General features: G+C 38.4%; 1 protein-coding gene across 1 annotated transcript in view; it reads left to right on the top strand.

Annotated features, from left to right (window-relative positions):
- BPTF (bromodomain PHD finger transcription factor) overlaps positions 1-12,026 on the top strand; it is a 91,357-nt gene that overhangs the window by 75,813 nt on the left and 3,518 nt on the right. The window contains exons 26-30 of the mRNA XM_060252856.1: positions 127-352; positions 1,952-2,283; positions 8,142-8,315; positions 9,072-9,264; positions 10,565-10,649. Coding sequence (XP_060108839.1) covers positions 127-352; positions 1,952-2,283; positions 8,142-8,315; positions 9,072-9,264; positions 10,565-10,649 — 1,010 coding nt within the window. The remainder of the gene's footprint in view (positions 1-126; positions 353-1,951; positions 2,284-8,141; positions 8,316-9,071; positions 9,265-10,564; positions 10,650-12,026) is intronic.

The raw sequence follows: 12,026 nt of genomic DNA, 5'->3' as shown, positions 1-12,026 counted from the left end.
ATTTATTGCAACTTTAGCCTCAATACTGAAGCCATTTTTGTTTGCCTTTACTAATAAAACATGGTTAACATTGTCTTTCTAGTTCTTGATTACTTCACAGTAACATCCTTTGTATTTCTTCTCCAGAATGATAGTGTGCAACCAGGTAATGAAATATATTCTAGATAAGATAGATAAAGAAGAAAAACAGGCAGCTAAAAAACGAAAACGAGAAGAGAGTGTGGAACAGAAGCGTAGTAAACAGAATGCTACCAAACTCTCGGCTCTGCTTTTCAAACATAAGGAACAACTTAAAGCTGAAATATTGAAGAAGAGAGCACTTTTAGATAAAGACCTACAAATTGAAGTGCAGGTAAAATTGTCATATTTACTGAGTTGTGTGTATTTTAGAGACTTGGCTTATTGTTTTTATAGCACGTTGTTTTAAAGTCTATAAGACAAAGAATTTTCACTGCTTCAAAATGTATCTCCTATTAGGGTTGGTGAACCAAAAGCTCTGATGTCTTTTAAATTAATTTTCATATGATTATAACCTTAATTTGATTGTACCAGGTGGTTTAATACATTTGGAATTTCATCTTTGCCACAAAGCATGATAGTGATTAGGTGCTGGTAAATGATTCAAATGTTTGTGAAGTGGTATCCTATTTTCCTTAGCCATCTTGCAGTGCTGTGGTATGGGAGATAAATAAAATACTTGGCTGGTTTTTGTTTCTTTGGGGGGGGGACCCTGTTAATTACCAAGTCTTTTTCTTCTTTTGCTGAGAGTGAAAGTAATTTTAAAATTCTGTGCATTCATTTTGGAGCCAGGCCCAGTGCTAGGGGTTCTAGCACCCCTAGGCCAAGGTCTGTTCCCCACCCCCCTTTACCTTCTTGCACACGCAAAGCGCGCGCGGCCCGACGGCATCACTGGAAGTAGGTGAGGGCCGAGCTGAGCGCTCGGAGCGGGAAGCAGCAGTGGGCGCAGGGAAACGGAAGGAGGCAGCAGGGAGAGGGGGCCCCTCATGGCGCCCCTAGGCCAAGTGGCACCTGAGGCGGCCGCCTATTTGGCCTACTTCCATGCACCAGTCCTGTTTGGAGCCTCCTATAAAATTAGAATGGTGTGATTAAACGGTCATTTTGTAGATTCAGATGTTGCTCTGAAGCAGCAGAACAAAGTTTGAGTCCAGGGGCACCTTTAAGACGAATGAAGTTTTATTCAAGGGATAAACTGTATTGGCCTTAAAGGTGCCACTGGACTCAAACTTCATTCTGTTTGTAGTTAGAGTGTTGGAGACTTCGGTTCTGCTTGTATTACCAGGGGACTTTTGTTTAGTCTCTCAGCCTAACTAAACTCACAGGGTTACTACTCTGAGCTCCTTGGGGGAATGGAGGGATAAAAATGGAATAAATTGAGCTTCAGTAATAGGGTTAGCATTAGATTAAACATTTGTATTTTGATAATGGGTCTTTTTATTTTTATCTGAGAACTGCTGCTTATGAAATCTTCAGGTCTCAGAAACAGAGACTCATGTATTATAAAATTATGCATATTAAATGTGACAACACAGAGTTAACTATTTGTAGTCTGAGCATAGTAATGAGTTTGACAAATCTATTTTGAGTGGTACTGATTCTAAATTAGATTAATTCCATATTAATTTGTTGGTGGTGTGCATGTTATCAAGTTACCTCATGCCTTGGATTTCATATTTACCATGTTCTCTTTGTTTGAAGTAAGCTGATCAGCTTCTTTCACTTACTTTTGGAAATCTCGTGTTACAAGAATCACATAGTTCATGAGATTTGAATTCTCATGAGGGAGAGGGAGTTCATGAGATTTGAATTTAAATCACCCTACTACAGTCAAGTTGACTGCTTTCATACATTTTACATAACTGGGTTTTATACAGATGTAATTTTGAAATCAAGATGGACCTTATGGCTCACTTTTTTACTTTGTTTTTCTTAGGAAGAGCTAAAGAAAGACCTAGCAAAAATTAAGAAAGAAAAAGAAAGGGCCCAGGCAGCGGCTGCAGCTGCTGCCTTACCTCCTCCTCCTCCTCCTCCTCCACCACCACCGCCTCCACCACCTCCACCACCACCACCACCACACACTGCCAATGTTGCATCAACAGCCATAGTCACAACTTCCATTTCATCCCACAAGAGAAAACGAGAGGAGGAGAAGGATTCTTCATCTTCAAAATCTAAGAAAAAGAAAATGATTTCTACTACCTCAAAGGAATCCAAGAAGGACACAAAACTTTACTGCATCTGCAAGACACCGTATGATGAATCTAAGTGAGTAGTGCACGTTGAAAGTCCATTTCATGCTTTAGTTTAGCTTTAGTATATTTAGTTGCTTAACTTTAATTTAGTGGTGGAGACAGCTAAAAGAAGTGGGGTTGGAAGTTCTGAATATCAGAAGCTTATGCAATCACTAAGAAGGTACTGAAGATTTAAATATTCAGGATTCTATTTTTCAGTGCCAGTCTATTACCTTTCGTGACTCATATCTTATCCATTTGCATGTTTCCATTGTATGACTTCTCTCACATTGCACACCTTTTAATTTGCTTATATTTTTTCTGTTGTTTTTTTACCTCTGCTTCAGAATCAAGGAATTATTGGCTAGTTTTTCCCCCCACTAGACTGTGTGCATTCTTGAAAGATACTTGTTTGTTGTAGTTTCCCATTTAGCAAATAAGCATTTATTCTGTAATTTTGCAAGAGAGATTCCAAGTTAGTGTACATTTTGTACAATATTTAAGCTATTTCTTCATGTTATTTAATAACATAATAAATTTTTTATTTGGTTCTTTTAAAGCCAGATATTTTGGGTACATCAAGGTACTTACAAAATAAACTGTAGTTCACTCTAAAAAGATTTCATTCTAATAATAATAAACATTATTGAATGAGTACCTCCTGGTATACTCCTCCCCACACCCAAGAGCATTGCAGTCTGCAGATAAGAACTTAACTTGTTATCCCCAATCTGAGAGATATCCGGCTGTCCTCAACCAGGGTCTTGTCGCCAACCTGGTGAAACTCTCTGCTGAATAACATCCATGCCCTACGGGACTTAATGCAGTTTGCAGGGCCTGTAAGGTAGAGATGTTCCGCCAAGCATTTGGTTGACGACAGCAATGCCTCCAATGTCAATGTCAACAGCAATGTCCACCTGGCTGGTACTCTTAAACCCACCCAGCCCCACGAGGTAGTGGGACAACTAGAAATTCTAACTGCCATCTAATTAAGTTGATTATGGGAATTTTATTGGAATTTCAACGTTTTAACCTTAGTATGCATACGGATGTTTTATCTGTTGTTGTACACCGCCCTGAGGCCTGTTTACAGGGAGGATCGGTATACAAAGTGGATTTAATTAATAAATAAAATAATTTGAAAACATTAGCCTTTTCTTGGCAGAATTGCTTGATAGCTTTTGACTTGTAGTCACTTGGATTTGGGAAGCCAAGTATTAAATGTTGTTATCCAAACATTCCTTTTAGTGAAAGCATGCTTCATTTACAAAATTTACTTTTAGTAAGAATTCAGAATTGACATTTCACTTCGATATTGTGGTCGTAGATGAAATTTTCATTTCTGCCTTTTAAATTGCTTGCTCAGCACTAATTTCTATAGCATTCTACAGCCAATTTTGGAAAGTTATATACTGCTGATGACTGTAGCATATTTATGGATGGTAGAGGCCCATATTTAGTCTGCCATGTCTTAAACTGTATTTTATAGAGGGCTTTACCAGTGCACGTACTTTCTGTTGCATATAATTGTGTTCTGCAGCCTCTTTGGTTGGTATTATATTGAACACTGTTTAGAACCTGGTTTACAGTAGGACTTTTTCATGGATTTTAGTAAATCTAGAGATTAAACGATGACAGCTGTGTTCTAGCAGAGTGAACAAACAAACTTTTTACAGAAGTTAGGTCCTAACTTTGTGATTAACCTTTCTTTATTACAAAATTCAGTATAGGTAAACTGTGCCGCTTAAGTAATAGATTAGAAATTAATTTCGCTGTTTGGAAAGAAAGACAATAACACTGGGCATAATCCGCTAGATTCTTCCTCTCTACATCTTCTATTAGTTTTAAATAGACTTACCTATAAGTGAATGGATTAGTTTTATATAAACATATTTTAAATACAATGATATAAGAGATAAGAAGGGTATTTATTCTTCAGTTCTGTACTCTCAGATGGTTTCTAAGGAGATCAGATAATGTTCAAAGTAACTCAGTGGCTTGGATCCAGCAACGTGCAAGTGGAAATATAAATGGACTTAGTGCAGTTCTGCTTGTACAGGATCTTGTGCAACACCTAATAGTTTCCTCCCTATGTAATACAGAATGCATAAACACCTGCCAGTTTGGCACTTGTCCTGTTGCCCCTAGTTTTGGGGTAGTTGGTTCATTGATATGTTTGTTGGAGTTTGACAGGTTGCTTCACTGTGTTCCTTCTTAACCATACAGTGCAATTGACTTTTTCTGCATGCATGCTCTCACTCTGTGAATGCCAGACAGACAGACACTTTAGGTCTCTAACTTTGCTGGGCGTCAGTTTTCCTCAAATCCAGCTGTTTTGGAGGTGGGGTGGATTAGAAACTTGGCTAGAAGTGGGCTTCTAATCCACCCTCCCCATCACTGCGTGTGCGGGAGGGGGTAAATTCAGATCTAGATAGTTTTTAAAGGAATCCTCAAGGATTCATGGAATTTTTACACAGAATCAAAACAAAACAGCCATTGTATTGCGGCTTGGTCTATAGGGAGCACCAAAAAAAGAAACCCAGAACAAAACATGAACCCACTGCTTTGCAAAGCTGAAATAGTACAAAAACATGAAACTGAACTACTGATCTCATGATGTTTACATGATTTTACAGGAGGCTACCCAAAACTCTTTAGAAGATTGCATATCTCATCCATGACAGCACACCACAGTTAAAAGCATGGATCCAGTGCTTTGTGCTCACTGAGAGTGAGTTTCTGTCCCCCCCCCCCCACACACACCCATTACCAAGTTTGGGGAAGGTTGGAATACAACAGAGATCTGAACCCTCTGATCTCTAACTTTGCCACATTTCAGCTTTCCCCAAACACAGAAAAGATGCGTGTGTGGAAGGATTAGAAAGCACCCCTAGTGTGGACATCAATCCACCCCCCCAAGATGCTAATGGCCACCGGTTCATTTGAAACTGCTGCATCTTTGCACATTTGCAGTTTTATGCAAACCAGTTTGGTCAATGTTTATTGCTGTCCAGTATGAACTTAATAGATTGTATCTGATCAATACTTTTGAATATAGTACAATCAGCTGTTGAACATATTTGTGGTGACATTCAGAACATCCCTAATATAGTATAGCACCCAGAAATTGGTTGCACAAGATCTTGCACAAGTGGAAATGTATGTGGGAATACAATAAGATTGATGGTAGAAAGTGCCATCAAATCGCAGCCAACTTAAGGCAACTTTCTGGGATTTTTAAGGCAAAAGACATTCAGACATGGTATGCCATTGCCTGCCTCTGCGTAGCAGTCTTGGATTTCCTGTATGGTCTCCCATCCAAGTACTAATCAGGGCCAGCCCTATTTCATCTTCCAAAATTGACGAGATCAGGGTAGTCTGGGGTCATCCAGGTCAGAGCAGGAAGATCAACTTGTACCAAGTTTTCTTGCACAAGAGCTCTAGCACAAGTAGAAATTTTGTACTAGATCCCACACGCTATATTTAGTTACATTAATGTCTCATGTTGGTGTACTGTTTTTAGTTTCATGAGATGGAAATGTCTTTTAAAAATCATGCTACATTCTAGATATGTTATCATATAGAACTGTGCTCTGTGTAAACACTCTAAGAAGATGGCCTAGGACTCTGGCATGCAGCACAAGCCTATATAATGCTTTTAGTATTTAAAATCTTCGTGGACAGTAAGGCAAACAAAGCAGTCAAGCCAAATTGTACTGGCATTAGCAGTGGCTGGTTTGGCTCAAGCAAAATAGGCTTTCCCATCCAAACTGTGGTTTAATTCTGGCCTGGAGGGCAGGAAACAAGATGCAGTTTGTGGTATGGAGGTAATGACCGTGTACAGCCTGCTATAGAAGTGTTTCAAGTATTTAAATATAAAGAGAGGACAGGGAAAATGTGTGAACTAGGGATATGTGTTCATATCTACCTGAACCAAAAACATTTGGCATCCCAAATGTATCCGGGTTCTCTCTAGGGGAAAAAAATCCTGGATATATTCAGGAATTACTGGTAGATCTGATAACAGATGAGAGGCAGGAGCAGATTGCTCCCACCTCTCAGCTCTTTGTCAGGCTTTTACAGCAGTCTCTTTGATGTGACCCTCCCTAAGCCCATTTGGGAAGGGCACGATAGAAATGTGAAGTAAAAAATAAATAATAAAAAAGGTTAAATGGACTGCAGAAGACAACCCGAGGATCAGGATCGGCTGTGCAGTGGGGAGCAGACTATTCCTGTGGGCTTAGCTTGGGGCTTGCTTTTTGTGCAGCCCAGTTTAAACTGAGCTGCAAGAGAAGGTGACCGGGGAGAGATCTCCCCATGCCATGCAGATCCTGAGGCTGACTTCTCCTGTAGTGCAGTTTAAACCAGACTGCAGGAGAAGCCAAGCCTCAGGATCAGGCTGGCTTTTTTAAAAAAAGAGAAAAAAATCTTGTATTTTATCTTCTTGGGGACCCCTCAAAAATTGGGTTTTCCAAAAAAAATCCTTGATCTGAATACCATACTGGTATTGGAATCCAGGATTTTTCCAAAATACCGAATTTGTTTTTTGGGGTTTCTTTTGGGGGGGGGGGCGGTATAATGGACCCAAACAAAAAAAAATACCAAATTAAAAAGAATTGCATACCCCTAGTTTGAGCTAAGGCTTATTCTCCAGGCTTATTAACATAATAAGTTTGCTTTAGTCAGACCTTCCTGTGGCAAAGGTATTTAGAAAGTAGCTGTTGTCTGCAGTAGAACACAAGCAGGAAGAAAGGGATAATCTGAAGATCTTGTATCAGAGAAACATTCAACTATACACTGAAGAATCTAGTAGTGCTTGATGGAGATTTTCGTCAGACATATGTTCCATGACTATAACAAAGCCAATTTTTTACGAAGATAATGGTTATTGTGTAGCAGTGCAGCAATGTTTGGGGTTAGAATCAACCACCCTACAGGTAGATTAATAAAAATGTTAATTAAAATGCTATTCAAAAGTGGAGTAGTGAACTGGAGGTCACCCTGAGGACGTATTCCATCAGCTAAGCTCATCTCTCCACCATAATTCAGCTGGGCATAAAGGTGGATCTTTAATAACCTCCAGTTGTATGTCCCATGCTCTCAAAATGCTGCCCTTGGTATTCTGGGGCTCCCAGGAACTCCACTGGGTGTAGGGTTGACAGCTACAGTGGAAGAAGGGAATTGTCAGAAATTGCTAACCCTCACCCTCCCACAAATTGGTCTTGTGCCAGCAGATATTCCTTGGAGTTTTGATAGATTTGAAAACTCTTGGTTTTGTGAGGCTATCATCGGAACTGAAGTTTTTCTTTAAACTTTGCGGCCTGTGGCATAGTGTTGTCAGTATAGATATTCTGAAAGCAATGGTTTACATTTTTTTCAGTTTAAAGTGTCACATTCCATTGTTTTCAGGCAGAAATTTACAGTTTGCATTCACTTGTCCATTTTTCTTCATGTCATGTTATACCAATATGTATTTTACACATGGCTGGTATGCATGCTCCTTTTAGTGTACCTGTAATTTCTAGTTGTGTGTGCGCTTTGATTGTCTTTTTAAAACTGAAAGCTACATTTTCAAATCTTAATTGTGTTCAAGTGGCTTGTCAGCTACAGTTTTGAAAATGTAGGCCTTTTTCTTTGACCTTGTCTTTGTGCGTTCACAGTGGAGACATTTGCATTTTTCAGAGTTAAGTGCATATTGATTGACCTTTTTAATCCAATTGTCTACAAAATAGACACCAGAGAATTATGTGCACTACATCAGTATCAGATGTTAGATTTAGAAGTGCAGCAAGGTTGGGAAATCAAGTCAGACAATTTAAGAGAAGAGGTTAGCAAGTGCCATGCCATTTGAAATGACAATTACATTGTCATTTTCATTGTGAATACTTTTAGGTTCTATATTGGCTGTGATCTTTGTACTAACTGGTATCATGGAGAATGTGTTGGCATCACAGAAAAGGAGGCTAAGAAAATGGATGTGTACATCTGTAATGATTGTAAACGGGCACAAGAGGGCAGCAGTGAGGAATTGTACTGTATCTGCAGAACACCTTATGATGAGTCACAGTGAGTTCTGACAAGAACCTCTTATTGAATATTTAGGTAGCAAACTGCTCTGAGTTTGTATCTTGAACAAAACATTATTGTTCCACATGTTTTATCTAGCGATGTGACTTTTAAAAAGAAAGTAATCTCTGAAATGTTGCTGTGAATCATGTATGCTTAATACACATGGGAAAGGAGGCTTTATTGTTAATAAAACATCATAATTAAAGAAGGCTATTAATTAAAGAATTCACTGACCTGTTGCAACAAAGTTCTGACAAAATATCACCAGTGGCCAGAGCTCCTAATTTATTGCATTCAGTGTTGTGTTTGATTTAGACTAGAGAAATGGTTATAAGAGGTATCTGGATACTATTGAGAAGTCTATTATGTGTACTTTCTTTCATAAAATATTGCAGGAGTCTCTGTTACAAATGTCTATGAACATGCGAAAAACTGTTAAACAGAGGATAAACCTGTGATAACAATTCTAATTGCAGAATGTTTGCTTTTTAAACTCTGTTTTGTTCCTTTTAGCTTCAGAATTGCTTATGGCTGAAGAGAATTAATTTGCTTGAAATTAATTATCATTGAGAATGGTGATACTGGCAATTTTACTTCACTATTGTTTATTTTTTGTTAATAAATTGATAGCTTAGTTAGCATGTGCAAAATTCAAGAAGCATGTTTAAATGTAATACAGTTATTCTTTAAACCAAATGGAAGATTTTCATGCAGAAGAAAAGACATTAAACAGCTTTCTTTGGAATCTTACAGATTTTACATTGGCTGCGACCGATGTCAGAACTGGTATCATGGGCGCTGCGTTGGTATTCTGCAAAGTGAGGCAGATCTCATTGATGAGTATGTCTGTCCACAGTGTCAGTCAACTGAGGATGCCATGACCATACTCAGTCCCTTGACGGATAAAGATTATGAGGGGCTGAAAAGAGTCCTACGTTCATTACAGGTAAGAATAAGCACACTTAAAGGGACTTGCACTAGATGGTGATGGTGATAGAATCTGATTAGTTTTTGAAGGTGAAAGGCACTCCTGAAAGAGACTGACAGATACCTCCTGAAACCATGGAAATACATGCAATACCTACTTCCTTAGCAAGGCTAAATTTATTTTACCGCTTTAACAACATAAAAGGCATGATTTATAACTAAGCATATACAATTGTACTATTTAGCACATTTATGAAATTTAAAGAATAACTGCCTTTTTTCTGCAAGCAAACTTGCAAAGATACCCAGTATTAGAGAGAGGAAGATGCAAACTGCTTCCTTGGCATGTGTGTCTTAATTTTTGCCATGTGAGAGGTAAGAAGCAATAGAAGTTGAACATAGAGAACACATATTTTATAGTAAATAAAAGTAAGTGCTTTTGGATGAAAAGAGTCATCTTGGGTTGCAGCATATTTGGATATTAAATCAAACTTTTTAACGTTGAAAGCACTTAATTTTTCAATAGTGTATTGCAGGGCTTTTTATATAGAAAAAGCCCAACAAGAACTCATTTGCATATTAGGCCTCACCCCCTGGTGCCAAGCCAGCCAGAACTGCGTTCCTGCTCAAAAAAAGCCATGGTGTATTGTCATAATGCATATTAGTTGTGGACAACATTATTCATATTTAAAAAATATGTGCTTGAAAATACCTTGTATATGTCTAGTCTACATAGGAAAATGAAAAAAAAAGTCCAGTGGCATCTGAAGGACTTATTTCAGTCACGACTTATTTCAGTCAAGCCGAAGGATTCATGTAAATTCATAGCAGTTATCTATCAAGAGGAAGAGTAGAAGTGGAGAGACATTAACAAACAGAAGTCAGCTTCAAAATGTTTCTGCTGGAATAAATGTTATTAGTCCTTAGGTGTCTCTGGACTTTCATTTTGCTGTGACTAACACAGCAACCCTATTAGCATTATCTAATGGTGTAGATTGTCTTAAATGAAAATTTTCATACTACACATTCTGAGTAAGCATAACCTTGTATTAAAAAGCATTTGACTAATTCCATAAAAGAAAAAAAAAACTCCACAAAAGTTGTTTTCATCATTCAGCTAAATTTGCAGTTTTTCCATTGGAAAACTTGAAAAAAGCCTTCAGGAGAAAATAATGCTGTTTCCATTATTTTTCAGACCTTTATATTTCTACTTCTGCGCCATTTTTGTATGGCGGGAGCTCACATGTTCTAGGCTTAAGAGGTGTGAAAGGGTTTGATTCAGTGAGTGAAATAATGTGTTTGCCACCTTTTCCAAACAGACTCACAAGATGGCATGGCCGTTTCTAGAACCAGTAGATCCCAATGATGCTCCAGATTATTACGGTGTCATCAAAGAACCTATGGGTAGGTGGTCATCTGGGTTTGCTGGTTTCTTCTGTCCCCTTAGTTATCATTTGATAGCCAGATTACAAGGATCTGTCTCTTAAAAGCCATTTTTGTAGAATGCTTAGTTGTAGATGCTATATATTATCATTATTGTTATTTTCAAATTAATACTAAACTCACAAAGAATACTTTAGGTTAGAAGAATCATTGTGTAATGAATAGCTGACTCTTTTGTATATTTATTGTGAGAGAGATCTGTAAATGTTTATAATGGAAGTATTCTACTCAAAATTTGATAGATTCTAAGTTAGTATCAGCTTCTCACTTCACAAGTAAGCATAAGTAGAAACTGCTGGGTCAGACCATTGGTCCATCTAGTCCAGCATAGTGTTTTCCACAGCAGCCAACCAGTTGCCCTGTATTCATGTAGGGAAATGTTGCACATGTACAGACCTATGAGAGTGTAGTTCTGCCATAGTTCCTCCACTGTGAAGCAACCTTTGTAGAGAAACTTGCCCAGGTGTCTTCCTTAGGCCCATTGTGCTGGATGGAAAAACCTCGGTTTCTGAAAGCAATATCTGGTTTTATTAGTGCTGTGTTTTTAGAGGCTGTGTTGTTGCTTATTTCATGTTGACACATTGATTTAGTAGTTTACACTCTGAAGATTACCTTGAGTTTTTATAGAAAACCTATACATGCATTTATGTTTAAAACAGAAATACATTTGTGCAGCAGCCCTGAGGAATACTTTATTTAATAAGGATTGTTAGTCCAAATAGAATGGAAGTGCAGAGTGAATGTTGAGGGAGACAATATAGTTTTGAGAAACTGATCTATTTCTACTCAGGTTCAAGGTTATGGCGTTAACCTTTAAGGCCCTATGTGATCAGGAACCAACATCCTTGCAGTACTTCCTTTTTTAAAATAATTTTTTTCATTTTGTAATATAACTCATGTTATTTCTCCATCTTACATTCCTACAATATCTTACATTACTCGCAGTACTTCCTCTCCCCAGACATCCCTCGTAGTCACACTCAGAACATCACCTTCTGGTTGTCCCTGGCCCAAAAGACATCCATTTAGCCTCAACCAGAGCCAGGGCTTTTTTAGCTGTGACTCCAGCCTGGTGAAACATGCTTCCAAATGAGATCAGGGCCCTGCAGAACCTACTGCATTTCCACAGAAAATGGTGGACAGGTAAAACAGGTGTACTTCCCAGGCGTTTGGTTGAGGCAGTGGGTGTCTGATTACATTGACCTCCTGTGCTCGAACTCACCTGTATTATGGACTACACCAGCTTATCGATAACTAAAGGAATTAGCCTGGGCCCACCTACTTGATATGCAGGAACCCTGCACTACACTCCTGTGATGCCGTTGGCCTTGTTAAATT

Source organism: Heteronotia binoei, chromosome 13, assembly GCF_032191835.1.
Source record: "Heteronotia binoei isolate CCM8104 ecotype False Entrance Well chromosome 13, APGP_CSIRO_Hbin_v1, whole genome shotgun sequence".
NCBI classification, from domain to species: Eukaryota; Metazoa; Chordata; class Lepidosauria; order Squamata; family Gekkonidae; genus Heteronotia; species Heteronotia binoei.
The sequence above is the reverse complement of the archived record's forward strand: the minus strand, read 5'-3'. Positions and strand labels throughout refer to the sequence as shown.